We start from the raw sequence: 23,077 nt of genomic DNA on the forward strand, positions 1-23,077 counted from the left end.
ATCGTCACCATCACAGTCACCATCACCACCACCATCAGCATCATCACCACCGTCACCACCATCATCATCATCACTATCGTCACCATCACAGTCACCATCACCACCACCGTCACCACCATCATCATCACTATCGTCACCATCACAGTCACCATCACCACCGTCACCACCATCATCACCACTATCGTCACCATCACCACCGTCACCACCACCATCATCAGCATCATCACCGTCACCACCACCATCATCACCACCACCGTCACCACCAACATCATCAGCATCACCACCACCGTCACCACCACTATCGTCACCATCACCACCAACATCATCAGCAATCATCACCACCGTCACCACCACCATCATCATCACCACTATCGTCACCACCACCACCGTCACCACTGCGCGTGCGCGGCTCGCTTCCTGCACGCACTCCGCCGCCTGCGCCTCGAGCCGCTCCTCCTCCTCCTCCCCCACTGCTCCCCTCCATTGTTGTTGTTGCTGCTGCTGCTGTTGTTGCTGCTGCTGCTGTTGTTGTTGGTGGTGTTCCCGCCTGGCTGCCACCGCTGAATCTCTCGCGGTGAGTGGAGGCCCACGCGTCTCTCGTTCACGGCAGGCAAGCGGGCGCCGAACCGAACGCTTTTAAACGTCCACCACGAACTCGGGCGGCGGTGTTCGGTGTGGGAGGCCTTCGTCCAGCAGTGGATAGGGAACGGCGGCTGTCGCTGACCGATCATGACGACGACGATGGCCACGCCGAGATGTTAACAACATAGCACGGCCGTGGAAGTGTCCGCACTAGTTGCTAGCGCGTGACTGTATCCGTCTCATCAGCTTGTGTGTGTGTGGTCAGTCGGCACTTGCTTGTGAATCGCCGCGGTTGCGACTGTAAGTAGATGTCGCTTAAACCTATAACACCTGGGTCAGTGCCGTGCCCTGCCGAATGCTCGCTGGACGTTGACGGGCACTCGGGTGCACCTAGCCTGGCACCGGCGCCGCGGTGACGAATGGCGGTCGTTGTGTGCGCGCGTTCCGAGTGTCGTGCTGCGTGTTTTATTTATTTTTTTACCTACGTGACTTTACCGAATAGAACCAAAGAGTAAGTTAAGTTTTATTTCACGCGGCACCTTGCCACAACTTTTAAAGGCTACGCGGGGGGTGGGCCTTTTGTCCTTCGTGTGTTAAAGTTGCTGCGCGTATGTACTGTTGTTTAATCTTAAGTGCAGCACAGTGTTGTTTACTCGCACACAGCAAGTTTGCATGGCTATCGCTGCGTCTTTGTTTCCGCATGGCTTGGGGTACCGTAGCCACAGGCCCTGGCTTTGCACCCCCCTGCCGTCTTTGTCTTCCCTTGTCGTTATCAGTAATTGCATTCGCACTGGGTGGAGAGGGGGGGGGGACCCAGGCGTCTTTGTGTGTTGTTTTGGTGGTGGCGGGGCCCTGGTGAGACGCGTGGGGGCTGCCTGCTTATTGTCGGCTTAAGTGTTGTTAAGTTTTGTCACTATTGTTTGTTTTGTGCTGTTGTAAGACCCCCCCCCCCAAAAAAAATATATATATTTGGTTGCGCCGCTTGAGAACTGGGATATCTGATTGTTTAAGGAGCTCATGATTCCACCGATCATCTCGATTCGATTGTTCGAATAATCGGAAAATACGCAAATTGTAAACAAAAAGGTTAATATCTCCCAACTTGTGCCGCTGGACGGTAGGTGGTTAGCAGGGCTTTGTGCCGTCATATACATCAGCAAGGTTATGCTGTGCGTGGCTTGGGGATTTTCCTTATCGATAGCTTGGAGCTTCGGTCATGAGAACAAGGTAGACAAAATCATGCTTTTGCATGGATTTTGTAACGATTTACAAAATGCATTTACGTTAAACATTTGTAATGGAATTTTAGTGCCAGAGTAAATGGCTAAGTTAATTATTCATGCAATTACTCCCATCATGAGTGATATTTTATTGCATACACAGGATACAACTGGAAAACACCAGTGTGTGTACCTCGGCCAATTATATTATTGAAGGCGCAATAGGATACAAATGGTGAAGTAAAGAGTTGGATGTAAGCAGGTTGGAGTACTTTTGAAAAACTTAAGTTAATAAAAGCAACTCACCAATGTGCTTAAAGAATAAAGTTTTAATGAAAGCATATTACCTGCTATGACATGGATCAGAAAACATGGTCCTTAAAACAATTGTAACAAGCTCAAAGTGTGTAACGAAGCATGGAGAGACGCATGCTTAGGTTACATTGAGACAGAGCAACAATTGCACTATATAGCATACTAAGATGATGCAGGCACGGTGAGATGCAAGCTTGGACTCACATGACACAGAAATGGGCATACATGGATCAAAAGGTAACATGGATCAGGCAACAAATTCGAGACATTGTATTGGTCTACATTCAGCAGTTGATGGATCAATGTGTGACGATGAACAGTAACTTGGTCCGACACCAGTCTCGGCTAGTCCGGTGCCAGGGGCACTTGGTGTCAACTGCACTTACGTTTAATTATAAAATTGATTACCTCACGCGTGCTGCGCCTATCCGAATGACGTCATGCGTATAATATATATCATAGCAAGTAACATGCTCTCTCTGAAATGTTTTCCTTTTGACACTTTGGTAGATTGCTCTTCATTGCAAAGCTGGTCTCCAAGAGCACTCCGACCTGCTCTCATCCACCTTTAAAAGTAATACTTTTTATCCCAGTCCACCTTCAATAACTGATCTTGGTATATATCGCCCTGTAATGTTTTCCAATTGCTCCTCTGGCATGTATAAAATTGTTCCGTTGAACAGTTTATGCTTGACCTTTATTTTCCGCATTGATCTCGAACCTCGCACTTCAGTTTTCGATATGATATTCTTGTATAAGTCCCCTTAATAATTTGCATTGGTTTGCTATTATAACTGCCTTCCGCAAATGTGTATTTACATTTTTATTTAAAGCTTTCGTGACTGCAGGGTTTTCATATTCTTGGTTCTTTCGGTAAAGTCACGTAGAAGGGAAACAATGCAATGATAAAAATATAAAACAATTAAATTCTCACGACGTTTTGACTGCAACACAAGCAGTCATCATCAGGTGTGAAACCCACAGCCAAAAAAATTGAAAAAAGTGGCGTTTTTTTACGTTAGCACCACGGAGAGCGATTTGGCAGTTATTCAGATGGACGAGTCCATCTATAATAATAGGTTTTTTCCCCTTTTTTCTGGCAACAAAACTGAAACCTTTTTACGAGGATTCATGTCTGCATTAACCACAATACCTTCAGTCAAAATGCAAACAAAAAACATACTATGATAATATATGCATTGTCCTTGAAACTGATTGGTCCACACCAAGGGACGACTTTCTTTTGAGCCTCGACCAAATTGGTGCTCGACCAGATGACGCCAGAAGGCGTACAGCTCAAAGACAATGCACTATCAAAGTAATGAGGGCTCAGGGTGAGCATATACATCAATAGACCTTTGCCAGTACCAAAATGTAATAATAGGGTTTTCCCCTTTTTTCTGGCAACAAAACTGAAACCGTTTCAGTTTGAAACCGTTTCAGTTTTGTCCATCTATGTTCGGAAAAGAGGAGGGGGGAGACGAAAATAATGGATGTGGTCTGAAAGCCATCGTAAGCGTGAACAATCAATTAAGACCCGAAATGGTTTATCAAATCCTTCCAATGATTGCTAAGCCAGAATCCATCTTCTCGGTTGAAATTGTCTCTGTGTTTGTATATGTGGATAGCCTCATGAACGAATCTCTTATGGTAGCCAGATGGCTTGCAGAGAACCTCTGTCTTGGAGAAGTCAATGTCATGTGAGCCTACTGAATTATAACAGTGATCTGCCACGGCCGAGGTGTTGGTCCTACCGTGTTTTAGGTCTGCTTTGTGTTCACGAATGCGGTCCGAGACACGCCAGGGTACTGTATGTCCGGAATCACATCTTTTACAGACGGAACCAGATCACGGATTTTATGTAATGTGTTGAATCGGACCTGGATCTTGTGTTTATTCACGATTTTGGAGATATTTTTTGTGATCCCCGCAATGTAGGGTAAAGTGATGTTTTTTTATTTTATTGTTTCCCTTCTACGTGACTTTACCGAAAGAACCAAGAAATGTGTATTGGTCTATTTTATATTTTTGATATTTTCTTCTTTGGTTCTTTCGGTAAAGTCACGTAGAATGAGAATAAAATAATAAATTGATAAAATAAAATAACACAATAATATTTATTATTTTATTCTCATTCTACGTGACTTTACCGAAAGAACCAAAGAAGATGAATCATTGCAGTCACGAAAGCTTTAAATCGAAATTTTGATATTTTCTCCAAAAACACCTCCGCTGAGATTGTATGAAGGGAGTACTGAAATATTAGACGTGAAGTCGGATAAAGTGACAAGCTTTTTGCAGTTACTAAGTCACGTGAAATGTTTGACATACATTTGCGGTTCGTTTGTGTGAAATTATTTTTTATGCCATAGTGCATTTTCAGGCTTTTAAGATGGAAGACACGGCAACAGCTTTAAAAACAGAATCCAGAGGCGCAGGTGGAACAAGAGAATACAAGATTGTGATGCTGGGACCTGGTGGAGTTGGAAAAAGTGGTAAGTGTAGCCGGTCTATCCTGTCCCTCTCCTCGCATCGTGAATCCTGCAATAATGGTCAGAAACACCTTCCACCTCACAACACCGCAGCTCCCAATTCCTCACCACAAAGTCCGTCCAAATCTAAATTGGGGGGCAATGCCTCGTACTCTCCTGTGCACGTGGGGCTCGGGGGTCCAATCCCTCATCAACCATTGCATTCACTTCAATAATAGTAAAAAAAAAATGCACCTAGCTCTCCGTAGCTATCAACAGAGTGCACAAAGTATATGTGTGATTAATCACAGGTGAGCTTACATCAGCTACGTAAGCATTTTGATAACTGAAAATATTTAAGCTAGATCGTCACACGAGAATTTGTAAAGTTGTTGACCTTTGTTTTGCGCAGTGACTTCTAGTGACTTCCCAATTTGCAAATCCCTGTATTCACAGGAGCGAGTCAATCTGGAGTTCTTAATTCTATTCATAAACCCTGATAATCTATGGGTAAGATGGACATTTTCATCTTTAACGATGTTGCAGCTACACTTAAGTTTATGCCTTTTTTGTATTGAGTTAGCGTGGATTTGGGAAATGCTGCACATTGTGTTTTGTGCGATATGTTTGAGATAGTCTTATTCGCTTCTTCATTTCTGTTTTGTCCACTCAATAGCAACCGTAGGGCTGAATGACCGTCTGACATTGTCTCCTGCCTTGAATCAGTCTGGCTTTCCTACATATGCCCCCACACTACTAAGACAAAGTAATGTGGGGTCATAGAGTTATGGTAAAGGTAAAAGAGGCATGACATTCTTCACCAGATTTAACCCTTGCTCCAAAAACGATATCTCTCTTGCTGATGCATGCAAGAGATATGCAATGCACATCACACTTGGTAATAAACATGTTAGCGCACGTTTCTTAGTGCACGATTGTGCATTTTAATATGCATACCTGTAGTCTGTGCAACTGCATGCTTCTGCAACTGCACAAGCATGCACAGCCAAGTGTGTACATGGCAGCTGCAGGGGTTGCATTTGTGCATCAGAGTTTTTTTAGGTAAGCACAGTAATGGCACCAACATGCTCGAGCATGCTTGCTCAAGTCCCGTGGAATCATCTCCTACAAATCTCTACTGGAGCTTCAAGACAAACCCCCAAGTGTGGGGGAAATTCCCAGAGCACGAAGGCCTTATTTCTGCTCTAAATACAATTAGTGCAAGTGTAGCCACTCCAACTGAGTCACAGACGTTATTCTTTAGAGGCAACACATTTATTATAACACGTATCTAAAAAGGGGTAACTGCCCCTTTACCAGATACAGCCTAGGGTGGTGACCACCCAGCTAATTACACTATAACGAGGAGTTACAGCTACGAAGGTGTCGGACCCTCGCTCGGGTCCCGGCCACGTGTTGATGCCTTATAGGACATGGAGCTTCCAGCTTGTAGAACGAAGCGACCCCGGTCCTTCTCAGGGACCCACCTTATATCCTCCCGGGTCGGGGCTGGCTCTGCCCAGGCCCCGCCTGCCTTCTCAAGTGTTCTCGCTCCCTCTCATTCCCTCTCGAGAGCTCTCCCTGGACTGTGATTACCCCCTAGCTCCCCCACCTGGGGCCCTCTCTGTGGATGCTCCGGATCACGTGTCTACGGGATCAACTAGAGTGCCATGGCCCGGGGCAACCCTGTCCCTGGGCTGACACTCTCCCGCTCCCCCTTGTGGGAGCCCGCACTACACGCTATGCGTGGTGCCAGCGCTATCCCAGCGCTCACCAACCCCGCTAAGGCTAGTACTACACCCACCTACGGGGTGTACGCGATGACGGTGCATCGCACGCCGTGCTGTGCTAGAGCCGGCATCACACAGCAACCCACGCGGTGCTGTCCAAGACGTAGGAACATCGCACGCCACGACCCTCCCGGACCAGCACCATACAGTGACATCCCCGATGTCACTACACAAGCATTATGCGCAATGACGCTGTATTCTGTAGAAGTAATTGATCTGCTTTGTCTGTGTAAATATTACCTATAGGTCAAGATGCTAGTTGCAAACTTGAAGCCACATATATTGAATGTCTTTATCTAAGACTGCTTGTCTTAAATAAGAGTCCTGTAATAATTGTGAGTGCTCTTCAGTGTTAATTTTGTCACTTGGAAAGTGCCAAGTCAAATAAAGTTAACGGTACTGATAGTATGGTATTGCAATTGGTTATGAATTGCAGTTCCCTTCCACAAGTACAAAATGAAGAGACAACATTATTAATACCTTTCACTGTATGGTTACGATGTCAATACCGGGCTGATTAATTGGAGCGGGTGTTTATAAATGTGGTCATGCTTGGATATTGAAAGAGTTTTTTTTTACAGGTTTCACACAGTACAACGTGTGCAGATCTTAAAGGCTAATATATATTTTAAGATTGGTAAAAAAAAATGCTTTTAATGCGTTTCAGTGGAGTACAATGTAAGTACACGAGACCAACATGACTGTGTATTGCAACACTGTCTTGTTGTTTAATAGCACCATGGTATTTTAAAAGCAAGAATAAGTATGCTTGCGTGTTGACCTTTAAGAGTCACTGACCCTATTTGAACTTTCGTTGTCAAATGCTAAAGAGAAATTGCTTGACGTAACTAGGCAACAATCGTGTCATTGCAGACTTTAAACTTGTGTTGTTACGGTTTAATATTTACACTTGTTCTTCATGCTTTGATTATAACATTTATTGTGGCGTATTTTGCTATACACGTGCAGATTATTGTGTATAGGTGCAGTGGCATGGTCTAGCGGTAGTGTGCTTGCCACTTATTGCAGAGGTTCATGGTTCGAATCCCACTGGTCAACCGGATTAATACTGCACCATATGCTTCACAGTGGATGTTATCCCTGAAGGTAATTCACAAGAGTAGGCCATTGTGTTTGCGAAATGGTACACATTTTCCCAATTTGAAAGATTATCTTCACGTAACTTATTTTGGATTTCCATAGTAATCATCGCCCCCTCCTGCAAATCTTGGCAAGACCCTTTCTAAAAAGATTCATAAGGTTTGGTGATGCTTTCTATGGTAAACAAACAGTATTACACCATTTAATTAAAGATAACAAATATCCTAACTTACATAACTTAGTCTGTATGTGTTGATCATTAGTTGTGGGTAGCAGTAGTGTCGTGATTAGCACATTGCGCTACAAAACTAGCGACCCGAGTTCGATTTCCGCTTATCGTTAACTTCGGGAACGAATATCTGAACTGGTCGTGGGCCTTTCCTAGGTTGACTCAGCATTAAATGAGTACCTGATGTGGTGTGTAAAAATATGTATTGGGGAGACAAAGGTGGTGCTGACCACTTACCCCCTCGTGTGCCGTGCTGACCTTAATAGGTGCTCGCTAACAACACCCCAAAAGTACGTTCAAGGCCAAATTAAGAATCTTTGTTTTCATAATTAGTTATGTCTGTTGACACTTCACTTGAAGAAATAACTTACAAACCTCACTTAATTATCATACAATGAACATTTCCACAGCTGATTGTAGTTTGTACAGAACCAGGATTAATTTAATATAAAAATACTGCAAAAAATATGTTTCAAAATAGCATTGCTATAGCCTATTGTCTCTGCTAATAGCTGAACAGTGGGTGTACTGTTTTTAGTCGGAAGTCTAGGTAAGTGGCAGACCAGCACAAGAAAGTAGGTTTCCATGCAAACACAGTGCCACCAGAAACACTATTTCCACTTTTATTTTGATAAGTAATGATTGAGGTTGACACCCTGACCAAATTAACCCAAGACTCATTAACGTTCAGAATTTATTAATGAGACTGGAAACAAGCCTACAGTGTTACAGTTGAGGGACAGTGTCCATAACTTACATTAATCTATGACTTGTCAGATTAAGTATCAAGGCTTTGGGCTCCATTAATAAAAAAAATAATTCCTCAGTAAAGTGGAAAATTTATTTTTGGATTGTCACAGCAGTTCGTTTGTGATCTGTGGTTATATTTATCATTCACAATATGCTATCTGTTGATAAGTATTCAATTTATGAATTTGCTTCCTTTGGGAATGACAGTCAAAGTACAACTTGGTCATGTCAGGACTAAAACAAGTTTAATTACACAATAATTGTGTAAAAAAAGTTGTGTATCGTCACATTTTATTCATGGACAGAATGGTCACATTTTCCTATCATTAGTGCCTCATCAACTTATATTTCATATAAATGTGAAGAAATTGTAATTTTGCTGCCACATCACATCTGTGAGTGGAACATCCATGATTTGGTAATTCCAGCTATGCTGTGTATTGTGTTTTTTTAATCATCTTTAGAAGAGTGTAAAATGGCATGGATCTGAAATGTTTGGAAATCTGCACTAAACCAATGAAATAAAAGCTGGTGGCATTTTCCGTTTTAACATCCAATAGGTCACAGCACTTTTGATCTCTAACTAGAGACACACGGTGAACCCGTCATTACACTGCCGTACATCATTGCAGAGTAGAGCAATTAACCGCAGCTCCCGATGTGGAACACTTTTTGCGTCCACCACAATACATGTAAGCTAAAACACTGACAGAAGGCTACCCTCTGTCTAGGCAGTGGGACCTCTGCATGAGATGAAGCCCTTAACTTGATTTCCCATGTGTCCATAAAGGCCATGGCACACTCGGACATTGTTAGAGCGATTGTTGTTGACAGTCGTCACAAGCAGTCGTCACTCACAGTGTTTACTATGAGCAACTATAGCAACTAGATAAGGCAGTAACAAGAGTGACAGAGTTATGTCAAGCCAATGGAAACAGTTTGTTGAAAGTGAACAATGATTGGTCTACAGACTGCTGCTCCTTTTGGTAATCGAGAGACGGCTGTCTGTGACTCTTGATTGCAAGTTGCCATCCAGGTACCCACGAGGGGGAGCTGTGATCATTTGGCCAATCGATATGTATATATGTTGTACTTCTTTCGCACTGTACGAAGCCAACCTTCCTAATCGGTGGTGCCGGGGAAGGACAACAAACTAAACACAAATACGTTTACAATATAAAAAAAAATGATATGGCAACCATTGCAGGTGACTTTGCTGGCAACGGTTGCCCCAAAATTTCCCTCGTGTATTATGACCTTGAGGGGTATGATGCAATAATAAAAAAAATCTCCAAATTGGCATAGAGATGAAAGGCCAGCCCATCCTAGTGTGATTTTGCGCAGGCAATGCAATAAGTGGCCCTCACAAACTTGTGATGTTTCAGATGTATTCTTTCTCACCGTACTTAGCCAACTGTGGTAATTGGGGTGAAAGACTGCGACATTACTCGGCTCATTTAAAATTAAGAACGGTTGGTGAGGCAAGTTATGATTACAATACACATTGTTAATATTACAAGAAAACTTTACAGTGTAGTCAGAAGAAATTGCAGATTAAGGACCGTCTTTCAGGTTATTTAAGTGAACCACAGTGTACCTGAACCATATGCAGAGCTATGGGCAGATGAGAAAAAATATGTTAACCTTTATGAATGTTATATATTTCATCTTAAACTATTCATAATAACAATTTACATCCCTCTGTCAATGCACTGCTGGATGAAGGCCTGCACATGATGTTGCCACCCCTGACATCCCGCTATGCCAATCATCTCCATCTCTGTGGTTTTCACCCTGTCCGACACATTGTCCCATGCCTGCCATTGCATTACCAGGCGCGTCCATTGGCCGTCATCTCCTGTAATGTCCTGTCCAAGAAATATTTTATTGACAGTGTCTACAATTTGCATTGGTTCCTGTTTCTCAGTTTATTTGGCACTTGCTTCTTTGCACACGTTTCCGATTATGTGTTGTCAATGCCCATGTTTTCTGTCCTGTAGGGCATTGCCGCCAATGATAAAACGTGGTGTGCATTTGTGTCATTACTTCACATAAAGTCCTGGTCACAAAAGCAAAGTTTGTGGGTAATAATAGCCATTTTCTGTACTTTTGAGGCATAAGCAATTAGAAAATAACAGGAACAAAAATCGTGTTACAGAGTGTATCAAATTCAGTTTCCAAGCAATGTTCCATTCTAATTTGGTTCACCTCTTACGTTGTTTTGATCATGATTCAGCTTCTATTATTGCCCCAAGTATACTTATCCTGCTGTGTAATCAACTTTTTGCCCCCTCTATAGGTTACTTACAATAGTTAATCACATTTGTTATTTATAACTTCTACCTTGCTCTTGTTTATCATTAGTCTACCTTTGTGGTCCTCTTCATGCAGTTCATCAATCATTTCCTGCAATATATTGAAATGTATTTATTATTGTTTTTTTATTTTATTAGAAGACGATCTAGTTAACGATTCGTAAATATGATATTGAAATAGCTTTGACACAAACTTAACCGTGTGTTTACCCTGTCTCACGTCTCGCAATGTACACCACTCGTGCCTCGGCCTTTAAGGAAATAAGATACACATGATGGTGGGATGGCACTTAGACTCTGGAACATAGTGGCCTTAATAACATGCTTTTAGCCTACGCGTGGGAGGAAAATTACATTTATATTGTCACAATGATATTTCTTCGTCAACGTCCAGCTGGAAAGTGTACAAAGGACCATTGATGAGGTACATGTGTGTAATTTAAATGAGAGCAAGAGAAACACATGGTTGGCTGCGTACGGTGTGAAATACGTTTCAACAACCATATGTATGCAAATTAGAAACAATATTAACCATGACGAAAAGCGGGATTGGGCAGGACACATGACTGGCGGTCGAGACTAATGCCAGAGTGGCATGCAAAGCTGGAACGTGCTCGTGGAGATACCCACCATGGAGATGGGAGTGCTGAAATTGGCTCATTGGCATATCACGGGACCTTGAGGGATTACATTGCATTGGGGAGGCCATCATCCAGCAGTAGGTAGCTCATGACGTTATGATATTTAACACTTACACTTCTGCGACCAATATCATCCATAATACAGGTTTTTTTTTGGGTTAGATTGCGGAAATATATAAATGTGTCGTTAAACCCGTCACTACGCGACACAGCCAATTAGTAAGGGTTGTTACGTAAACAGAACATGCCAATTCGTTACTAGTGTTGAGGCGTAAATGATGACTCGGAGGCAGATCTTCGTGTAGGGGCTTGCGCCAGTTTTATTAAGACCTCTCTTCGCACACGACTCCGTGTACTGCACACTCACTGCCTACACTCCACACCCCAGGGGAAAGGTACTGGGGAGGTCCCTAGCACACCCACAGGCTACCTTAGCCTGGTGCCAATTTCCCCCTACCCCGGGGTCCCATCGCTCCCCCGGGGGAAGGTTACTGGGGAGGTCCCTAGCACACCCACAGGCTACCCTAGCTTGATGCCAATTTCCCCCTACCCTGGGTCCCGACTTCCACCCTTCACGTTCCTGGACTCTCCAGACGACCCTGAACCCGTGACGGGTTCCAGCTTAAATCCCCCAGGGGGACATGACGTCACTGTCCCGACCCCTGTGCATGACGTCACCATCCGTGACATCATACCAGAAGGCGAGCGTGACATGACGTCACTAACTCCTACTCTACACTAGTACAGCACACCGGTGTGTTGGAGAGACAAGCCACAAGATCAGTGGGCCCACAGAATGCGCATTAACCCCCCCCACCCCACTTCGAGCAAGTGTTGTCACATCTACGCTTCTATTTAAGGAACGAAACAGGTGGACATCTCCACAAATCTGGCTGTCGCCTGATGAAGCTAGTTGCAATTACTGGCAAAACTTCATACTCAGATTGTAAATGCTGTGGCTTGGCTCTTCAACACACCAGTGTGCTGTACTAGTAACTAATTGGCATGTTCTGTTTACGTTACAACCCTTATTAATTGGCTGTGTTGGGTGGTGGTGGTATGTGATCTAACCCAAAATAAACCTTTTATGGATGTTATGATATTTGTTTAATTTGCTGTGCATAGGGATTTCTACTTATATTCATGAGTTACTGCTCTAACGTTATAATGCAATGCCGTGTACTTGGATATCTTGATTCACCATTTGATTTAACATTCTCCAAACGTTTTCCTTATAAGCATTTTGCAACTTTACCAAATGCATCATAACCATATACTGCATATGTTTAATATGCTACGCTCTTTATTGAAGTGCACATGTTTCCTTAGTTACTGGTTGTTGTATGGCTTGCATATTTTTTGAAGACACAGCAACTGTTTATATAGCAGAATGGTATAGTTCTATTTATGTAATCTGTTGTAAAAGGACTTCACAAAACTTGAAATGGACTATACAGTCTCCACTATTAAATAGTATACCTTGCTGTGATTAAGGTATACAGCAAACACAGTGAGAAGTAATCAAAAACTTGGCAATTGTACAATTGTACAATTGCCAAGGCCATACCCACTGACAATTTGTGAAAAGTAGGTGCCCAAAATGTTTACCATTAATCAGAAGTGAAGCACAGTCAGGCATAGGTGCTCCTCAACCATTACCAATGACATTAAGAACAATAAATCGCCAGTTTTGTGACAGTGGATGAAACATGGGTCCATGATTTTTATCTGGAAATTAAAGCTTTGAAAATTGAGTGAAAGCACCATGGATCGGCTCTACAAAGAACATGCATTCTGATGAGTTATTTAGAAGAGAGAGCAATATTAATGAGGGGCACGATTTGTAAGTTATGCAGTACACAACTCCTATTCTGTGATTGTTGCAAAGTGGTTAATTTAATTGAGAACAAAGTTAGCCAATGCAGTCAAAGAAAGGCGAGGAAAGTTTTGATATCATCTTCAACCAGGATGTCACTCTAATTTGCACAATTTGAGTTGCCATGGTTGGAATTCATGATGTTGGATTAAAATTGGTTGATTACCTTTCACAATCACCAGACTCAGCTTCAATAGACTTACACTTTTCCATTGTTAAGAATAAGCACTTGCAGGAAAATATATTTTAGTGACAATTAAGCAATGTGTGATTGATGAATGGTTTTATGAGCATGACAACGTTCTTTTGGCTTGGAGATTAAAGGACTGAAACGTCAGTGGACCAAGTTCATTGTGCACAGGGAAGATGTATGAAAATAACACAACTATATTGCGGTCCGTCGTGCATCAGATGTCAAGCTGCAGACATTTTCACCTCCCCTTGTGTATACTGTGCATATGTTTTTATGGTTCGTTTTGAAGCGTGGACTAATACATTTATTTATTCATAATAAAGGATTTTGGGTTAGATCGCATTTTTTATAAATGTGTCATAACCCTCCACCACCCGACACGGCCAATCAGCAAAAAAAGTGTCACGTTGACAAAAGACAAATAGTTCACTACTTTAGCCCAACGGTGTGTTGAAGAGTGAATCCACAACATTTACAGTTTGAGTAGTACGACGTTTCGCTGGTCATTACATCCAGCATCATCGGGCAATTCGCCAGAATGGTAAAGCCCTCACTTGCTCCCTGTCTTAAATAGAGCAGCAGGGTGACGTCATCATTTAACTCATTTAAGCCTACGTGTTAAAATGTATTTCTGTTGCATTTGTTGTTGTGCAATGCATTCAATTGTGCATCATGAAAGTGCACTCTGATGATGACCACTGGGGTGATCTACATCTAAAACTGGAGCTAATGGCATAGAGTGGTTATCAGTAAATTTTCTTAAAATAAGCTGGCAAAACAGACAAGTGGAAAAAAATACAAAGGGAAGTATCTTCAATGGCCAGTTATGCCACAGTGTTAGTGGTCTACATTTTTCAAGACTTCAACAAAACAAAAACGTGCATTCAATTGTATGGATTTTTAATATATGTTATGTGGCAATGTTAAACATCTGTCAATTTAAAGCTTTCGTGACTGCAATGATTCATCTTCTTTGGTTCTTTCGGTAAAGTCACGTAGAATGAGAATTTATTTTATCAATTTATTATTTTATTCTCATTCTACGTGACTTTACCGAAAGAACCAAAGAAGATTAAACATCTGTCTCTTGATGGCACTGAGCTATGGTGAAAATTACCCTTTTCAATGGTTGTTACCAGTCTCGTCATTGAACAACCACTATTAGCTTACCATAAAGTTGTAGTATTTGATTAAACCTGGAGGAATGATGGAATCGGTTTGACCTGCAACCCAGAAACTTAAAATGTTGTTGACCGTTCTTTAGATTGCATCACCCTTTCAGATTACATACATACGAGTCACTGTGTTTACTGTAAGTATTTGTCAATGTTAATGAGTCAATGGCTAGAGTTATTAAAATACAGCTGTGTTCTCACTACTCTACATTATTTTTCTTCAGCAATGACGATGCAGTTCATCAGCCACCGCTTCCCTGAAGACCACGATCCAACTATCGGTAAGGACATTTCAATTCACGTCTTCATGTTATAACCGCGATATATTTACAATTAAGCAAAGACTAATTGTGTATACCACTTGACCTACACAAGAACATAATGCCTTAACTGGTGCCATTCAGTCCAGGTCGCATTATGGGTATAATATTTGACTTTCAATAAAACATTCAAATCCCATTCACCCAGTATGAAAGCTTCAAATCAAATCAAGATTTGCTTGACATAATTATGACCTTATGGGAACTCGACAGTGGATGACTTATGGCAACCACTTACCTTGGCAGATATCAGCCCAGCGAAGATGCAACATTCCCAGATGGTTAAGTAGAAGGTCGTATTGGATAGGAAATAGGAGTCACGTTCTGAAGACTGGTGGCATTGGTCCCCCAAATATACATGCATATATTTTGGCAGGACAGCTAAAATCAATGAACTGGTGTATGGAGGAAAATAATTTGACCTGGTTGCTATTGGTGGTAACAGAGAGGATAACCCCTGTCTTCACAATACACTTTCAACATTTTACTTTATAACACTGTCCACTGGGTTGAGAGCTCTACACCTAGCTCATTCGCTTGAATGCGGAAACCAAATTACCAATAGCCAGTTAATGAGCCACACAACTCAAATTATGAAGCTCTGAAATTTTTGAAAACAAACAGGCATCAGTCCATTATCTCCATTAACAGTCCATTTTGCGAATAGGGAGCTGTGTGCTTAATAATGGTACATGGCCTCATTGTTCTGGCACATGGACATTATTCTTGGACTATGAATTATATTTAAACACTTATACTTAAATTACGATACCTTCCAAGGTCATTAGATGAGATGCTTTTCTTACAACCATGTGGATATCCGAAATATTTAGTAGTCTTACACTTTTGGAACAGTGATCATATCTATAAGTCCAGAAAGTAAACAATTGGATTGATGAAGATTTTTTTATGGCATCAATCGCATGATAGATGATACATTTCAATACCTTACCCTTCGCTTACTGGAGTTCATCTTGCTAGGTTTATACCAATCTTAACCGAGTGCAAGAGATGTTCTAAAGGTGCACTGCGTTACTTTGCGCATTCTATTGGGGTCTCGCCCTCTATCTTAACAGAGTGTGTATCAAGACCACTTGATCATAACATCGTACCCTTCCCACAGGCAGCCGTTCTCAGAGAACCCACATACAGACACGAGCTGAGACCATGCATCATTTGCCTCTATTTCAGCGGTTGTCATAAAAGCCCCTCCCCCTCTCTGGCAGAGTGACGGAGGAACGTGAAACATGAAACATGTGGCAACTGCAGAGCACACCTCGCCCACCTGATTAGGACACAATCTCTGCCGTCAAGGCTCTGCTCCTGGGCCTGTAAATGAATTTGTGTTGCTGCCAATATTTTACTTTAAAGTGCTGAAAAACGTGCTTTGTTGGCCTTCGGTGTTCGTATTTTTTGTGTGGAAACTTCGTAAACAGAAAATGTAATATGCAGTTGTAGGACAATGTAAAATTGAGTTGTGATGGGTGTGATAGCCTTGGTACATGCGGGGAGCGGTAGTGTAGCGGTTAGAATGCTGTGCTACGAACCTGGTGACCCGAGTTTAATTCTTGCTTACGGAACTGGTCTTGGTCCTCCCATAGGTCGACTGAGCCTCAAATGAGTACCTGGTACGGTGCATAAACTTCACCAATGGGGAGATAAATGCGGCCAGGATAGTGCTGGCCACCCACTCCTTCATGCGCCGCGCCAGCCTTCATAAGTGCTCGCTAACAGCACTTGCCCAAAAAGTCTGTTATGGCAATATGGGGGGATCTTGGTCTTTGTTGTTGACATGTGCAATGTATAGCTCAGTATTTGATCATGTGAATGTCTATGTATAACCCTTTTTTATTAAACAAGAGTATTAAAGTGAACAAGCCTCCTGCCCCAGCTAATGTTTGTGATAACTGACCTTATGTACTTTGTTTTATAGAGGATGCCTATAAAACACAAGTCCGCATTGATGATGAAACGGCACACCTTGACATTTTGGACACTGCAGGACAAGTAAGGCGTACATCACAATTCTGGCTATGTTTTGCACTGTATAACCATTGTTTAATTTCCGTATTTTCAGCCAAGAAGTAATAAGAGTAATCCGTTGCCTATTGTTCCATGTAAGAAATATGGTGAATGGAGAGACAGTATCTCTCAAAGGCTGTATGCCTGTAAGCCAAAGGATTGTTATGTTAATCATCATGTTGCTCTGTAATCTGTAGTGGGAAAAATATAGAAAACAATCAAAGCTTTCTACGCAGGGGACATTATGTTTGTCTTTTAATAGACTTGCCTGCAGGCTTTTTAGAATGGACCATTTTTAATACTTTGCCAGAGGTTTAAAACAAAATATACTTACGAGTCTTTTTTTTTTCCTTATGATACTACCTTTACAGTTGTACTGTGCAATATACTTATAATGGTATGACCTTTTACGAGCTCATTTTGAAACCTGTAATTTTGGAGAGAAAGAAAAATCACTTTTCTGATTCATGTCAAAGGATGTGTAACATTTACAGCAGACAGCATACACTGTCATCATTCCATGACTGCTTGACAGAAGGATTCAATTAATCAAACTTATGCAGGGTGTCTTAGTACGAATGCATGTCATATATTTGTTCATTTCATATAAATGACGAACATTAAACAGTTTACTTTGCCATTTAATTTTCCATTAGGCGGAGTTTACAGCCATGCGTGACCAGTACATGCGCGCAGGCGAAGGATTTATCATCTGCTACTCCATTACCGACCGCCGCAGTTTCCAGGAGGCTGCTCAGTTCAAACAGCTCATCTATCAAGTCCGTCACACGTACGAGGTTCCTGTGGTGCTTGTGGGCAACAAGACCGACTTGGGAGAAATTCGCCAGGTGAACAAATCACTTAAGTGGCATTGAACAAACATTAACTACGTGTTAAACTCAAATGATCAAACTGAATTTGTGCACCTAATTCTATTTCAGCCTCATGTTTACTGATCATAAAGTTTATTCCAAGAACTCGGTGGACCATGTATAGGTACCCTACTGAAATAGTATGGAGAAATTATACAGGAAACAACAACATATTTCAATGCCTCTTCATGTCTCCCACCAATCCCAATGCACTTTTTAAAAATAATTAAAACCACTGTTCTCTAACACATGGGGCAATCGCTTTCACACATTCAATATCATGTCGAGAAGAAATTAAGAGGATCATTAGAAATCAGTGGTATTTATATAAATAGATCACCCTTTATTCCAGCACTTTCATTATTTTGGTGTAGACTGAAATATGCAAAATCAGGATATGGGAAGTACAAAGATTAGCATTTTTGTAACAAAGTATCCCATTAGATTAACCAGTGTTTTTTTTTCTCTTACCTTTTTTAAAGTCCATTTTTACTCATGGTATAAATTTAACATAATGCAATATAGACTTTAATCATAACGATTCACTGGCACCACCACAGCAATAAATGTGCAATTCAGCTTCAGATTTTAGCAGCATTTTCTGGCATAAAATAGGATGAGTGGTATTGCTCTATACCTAAGTGGATTTTGTGTGCCGTGACCCTGTGATATGGCGTATAGATGGCAGCCTGAGCTATTTGCGAGTGTTCAGAGTGGGGTGATAGATTGTTCTGCTGTTTATAACCAGTCTTTATTCTTTGAGATGTGTGCTTATAATGAAAGTCCACAAAGGGGAAGTAAAATGTGGAAGTTTTTTTCGTTGAAAAGAAAAATAAACTAGTGTTTTGGTCAATATATTCCATTGCCAATTGTGCAAGTCAGCATACTTGAATACATTTTTGTCAGCATTCAAGAGCAGACCAATTAGCATACATTTGGTAAGTGCATGTTTCCAGAATTGAGGCATTTAGATCATTATATTGTAAATCACGTGAGATCTGTTAATGATCCAATTAATTCAAAAATAAAAAAAAAATGTACGTACACAAAATTGTCGAATGAGAATATTCGAACAAAACAATATACTGGAACATGAATCATTGTGACAACTGCATCTGCAGATACATGGATACACTGTGCTTTGGAGAGCACATTTGCTCACATTCATATGCTTATGGGTGTGCTATTTATGCAATGATGTTTGTGGTCGTGAATGGATCACTAACCCAGGCCTATCCCAAATTGCTCTGCATTCTGCAGGTCTCGCAGGAAGAGGGCCGATCACTGGCACGAGAGTTCAGCTGTCAGTTCTTTGAGACATCAGCCGCGTTGCGGCAGTACGTGGACGAGGTATTCTACGCTGTCGTGCGGGAAATCCGCCGCAAGGAGCACGACGCCATGGTGGCGATGGAGAGACGGTCCAAAAGGAAAGACAGCCTTTGGAAAAAGCTCAAGGGCTCCTTGAAGTCTAAAAGGAGAGAGAACGTCACATGAGTTACACATCCCGCATATGCCTTCGGCGGCTGAGGATGTTTACACCTCGCAAGCTGGCACTAATCTCTATAAATCATAGGTTAGACTCGTGCACTGTGGCTTCATGTGTTTCTCAATATTTCATCAGGTTTTGTTTGATTAGTTTGAAGCGGGGTTTGTTTACGGCACGTGGAACGGTGCCACGTACCGTGGAACCCGCATAATAATATACAATTTATGAATATTATTCACCACCCTTACACACATCACTGACTTAAACATCTGTGCTTGATGCAAAGTAATATTGAAATACTTTATCTTAAAAATGTAAAAGTCAGTGTCTCCTCGCTAAATGAGCGTGGGGAAGTGCTTTGTCTCCCTTTTTGGAAGGTTTGAGGCAGCGCTGGAACTTCCACATTTCTCAACAGTGGCACTCAAGACGGATGAAAGGCCGAGTCTATTCTGGCCCAAATGACCAAGTCGCCCAGTATAACTGCGCCGAATAAAAAAATAAGTGTTTTACCTCCTCTTGGAATATGTTGAAAGCGCTGGACAAGAGTGGCAAGTTCTCAAGTAGGAAAAAACTAATTGATTTGAATGAATAAATTGGTTTACGCCGCTAATATGGGCAAATTCTTAACCCTCCAGCACTCAACATAGCCAAACAAATCACATTTATTTGGCTGTGTCAATTGTGAATATTATTATTGGCCATGAAAGCCTGTGATAAATTATATTGTTGTTAGACAGAAAAACATCACTTCATCTCCGATAGGCAATGACTGTTCTAATTTTTGCACTTTTATCTTAGTAGCATTTGTACAATGATCATGCATTTCTCACCCCATTGAAATCACAAAATGTCTTATTTTGAAATCTCGTCTTGAATGCTAAAATGAATAAGAATGTAACTTACCTTGTATGTTTACATAACAATGGTCACAGGTTTTCCAATAATATACACACATCTATTTTCCCAATGTTTAGAAGGTCACCTGTTTTGGGGTGAATATACCTTGAAGTATAAGGATGACTTTGCATCAAGTATGGGTAGCTAACTACTTTGCATTTTATTTGGTCAGTGTGAAACTTTTTTTGGCACAAATACAAGAGTGATGTTAAGGGGTGGTGGGTGCTGTAGATTTGAGGGTATTTTCCTTGTTTGTAATTTTTTATGATCGGGAAGTTAACCGCCAGTTTACTTTTAGGACATTCTTTCAACTGAAATATTGACTTGTGCTTAGAATCACTGTATTGCTCATTCAATAGTTGTTTATTTATATGACCACTTCAAGTAAATTATAAAGCAAATTTGCAACAACAACAACAAAAACGTCAAAGTAGTCTTTTGGACATTTACATTTCCTTAAACTTGCCTTATGTTTACTGTAGTTCAACAGAATTATGTTCCAAAAGTTCAGTTAGCATGGTTGTTCTCACTGTGAGAAGGGTAAGACGCTTGAACGTGATTACATTTGGCTTTCTAAATATTCTATTTTATAATCCATTTGCCTTCATGTAGACATGGTAGGGCAATTTATCACAACTGGACACCTACCTTTTTATTCCACGTGCTTTTGCATTTTAAATTGAATCAAATATTGTTATGATCGAGTGTCATGCAAAACTGATGACATGGTAAAACAAACTGCTGATAATTTCACAATAAACTGTAGATGTTATAGTTGGAGCTTATTTATTTTGTTTCAGGAATGAAATGCTATTTTTTGTTAACATTGCTCAAGTTGTACTTATTTATAATCCATTTATAATTAAACACATTTAGATGTAAATGCAAATAATTACTAACATAGACTAATACCAAAAACATGTTGTTTACTGTTAATTTTAGTTGACACTCTAAATTTCAAAGTTTGTCATTTATATATGTAAAAAACATACAATTAAAAAAAAGCTGATTCCATTAAAGCAAAAGTATTAGAAAATTATGAACAAATCCTTCAGCAGTGACAGTTAAAGTTATTGTGGACTATAATATGCTTACATATTCAGTCCTTCAAAGTAATCTTCATTAGTTGAAGATTTATGATCTTGCTCCATATCGTTAATTTGTAATTTTGAATTCACCTCAGGTCTACGTTGCAAAGCAAAATGACAGTTGCAATACAAAAGGTTATAAAAGGGTTATTGAAAGAAATCACCAGTCAAAACTGACAACTGGAATGGGGTGTCCAGAACATGGTATCCACATCATGTTAATGAAGACTAATGTTCATATCACCAAGACTGTTTGCAAATGGTAATCATGTTAACTAGTACTCTTTGGTTCTTGCGGTATAGTCAGGTAAGTATAAAATAATTATTTGTTTTATTTTCTACCTACGTGACTTTACCGAAAGAACCAAAGAGTATGGATTCCTGCAGTCACGAAAGCTTCAAATCAAGATTGAATGTTAACTCGTGTTCAAATGCTTGTAGTACATGTTACATGATGTATAACGGAATTAAGAATGCATTAGAGGAAGATTCAGTGTGGTCAGGACTGTCTTAAATACTCCTGAATGAGGCTTAACAGGAGGAATACGTAGCCTGATGAGACATTCCTATATCAAAAGCTGGATGAATTCAATTCACTCAAATGCCTGTTTTCTAAAATGTAAATATTTGATTAAAATCCCAGTTGATGACGTTTACAAAATTGAGTCAGTGACCAGAGGGTGACATCTGTAATGTTTTCTTCCAATCAACTGGAACAAATGCCAGCCTACGTTCATGTATTGCATAATAATACAATTCAGAGTCTACCTACATTTGCCTTAAGAGCTATTTTTTAGCCTGTATATGGAAGCTATTATTGTACTTGTGGTTTAGAAAATGATGTGTATTTGGGAAATAATACTTTTTTAATAGCAGCTTTGTCTAGAATCTAGCAGTAAGAAACATTGAGAAAATTATCACTTGTTTAAGTAACTTGTTGTAGCCCATAATACTATGATCAAGCAGTTTGCCATTAACATGTGTATGTTTAAATGTGCACAATTTCCAAAGTGCATACTTTAACAAAGAATTATGCTGTGGCTACTTTATTGTCAGCACAGTGAAATAACTTATTTAGGTGCCTTTTCCATGGGGAGCAGTAAATAATTTTTGCAATTTACAAAAAAGATACTGTAAGTTAATTGCACATTTTTGGTTTTAAAATTCCTGCACGAAAAAAAAATCTTAATAAAAGGCCAATACATAAATGAATTAAATAGAGATATTAAGATTTTCAATATGAATTGTATTAAATGGTAGCTTTATGTTTATTGAGTAAATAATTAACCGCATTTTTACAATGGGTTATGCCGTATTTTTATTATCTACTTGGATTTAAAATAGGAAAAATATAAAAAAACTCGCCCCTAAAAGTGGTTATTTTCAGGATGAAAACCAAAAACGGGTAATTGTGAACATTGAACACTGTTGCTTGGTAGCTGTTTTATGCGAATCGAGATGCCATCTGTTTTTAATTTGTGTCAAAGCTGTTGAAGCCTGTTTTTACAGTTCTAATAAATATTGTTTCATTTTGTCTGTTAATAAGTCTTACAAAGCGTTGTGTTTGTAATTTAAGACGTGAAATTTTGTTTTAATTAGTCAACTTTAAAATGTCTGTTCTAAAATGTAGCACATGCCATAAAACATATAATTCTGCAAGGATATTAAATGAAGTGTACAGTAATATTTTACAGCCCTTCTGTCAATCCACCGATGAAACCCATCCCAAGTTAT

General features: G+C 40.4%; 1 protein-coding gene across 4 annotated transcripts; it reads left to right on the forward strand.

The window, feature by feature from the left end:
• The first annotated feature begins 429 nt into the window (after positions 1–429).
• On the forward strand, positions 430–22,888 carry LOC116952724 (GTP-binding protein Rit1-like). 4 transcript variants are annotated; one of them, XM_032972368.2, is made up of 7 exons: positions 453–574; positions 2,628–2,691; positions 4,490–4,612; positions 14,883–14,939; positions 16,912–16,985; positions 17,657–17,848; positions 19,133–22,888. In XM_032972368.2, coding segments are annotated over exons 2-7 (681 nt in total). In that variant the 5' UTR covers positions 453–574; positions 2,628–2,690; the 3' UTR covers positions 19,367–22,888. The 4 variants fall into 4 exon arrangements, with proteins under 4 accessions (XP_032828345.1, XP_032828259.1, XP_032828423.1 ...); XM_032972454.2 differs by lacking the exon at positions 2,628–2,691 and having other exon boundaries at positions 430–574; XM_032972532.2 differs by lacking the exon at positions 2,628–2,691 and having other exon boundaries at positions 462–574; positions 4,501–4,612.
• Positions 22,889–23,077: the final 189 nt, after the last annotated feature.

The sequence above is a fragment of the Petromyzon marinus genome, chromosome 1 (genome assembly GCF_048934315.1).
Source record: "Petromyzon marinus isolate PM22_M1 ecotype Great Lakes invasive population chromosome 1, UKy_Petmar_22M1.pri1.0, whole genome shotgun sequence".
Lineage (NCBI taxonomy): Eukaryota > Metazoa > Chordata > Hyperoartia > Petromyzontiformes > Petromyzontidae > Petromyzon > Petromyzon marinus.

Bases quoted from the DNA above. Each gene is read 5' to 3' on its own strand.
- LOC116952724 (XM_032972368.2), top strand. The intron at 14,940-16,911 runs GTAAGGACATTT...TTTGTTTTATAG, and splicing joins AGACCACGATCCAACTATCG to AGGATGCCTATAAAACACAA. The intron at 16,986-17,656 runs GTAAGGCGTACA...ATTTTCCATTAG, and splicing joins TTTTGGACACTGCAGGACAA to GCGGAGTTTACAGCCATGCG.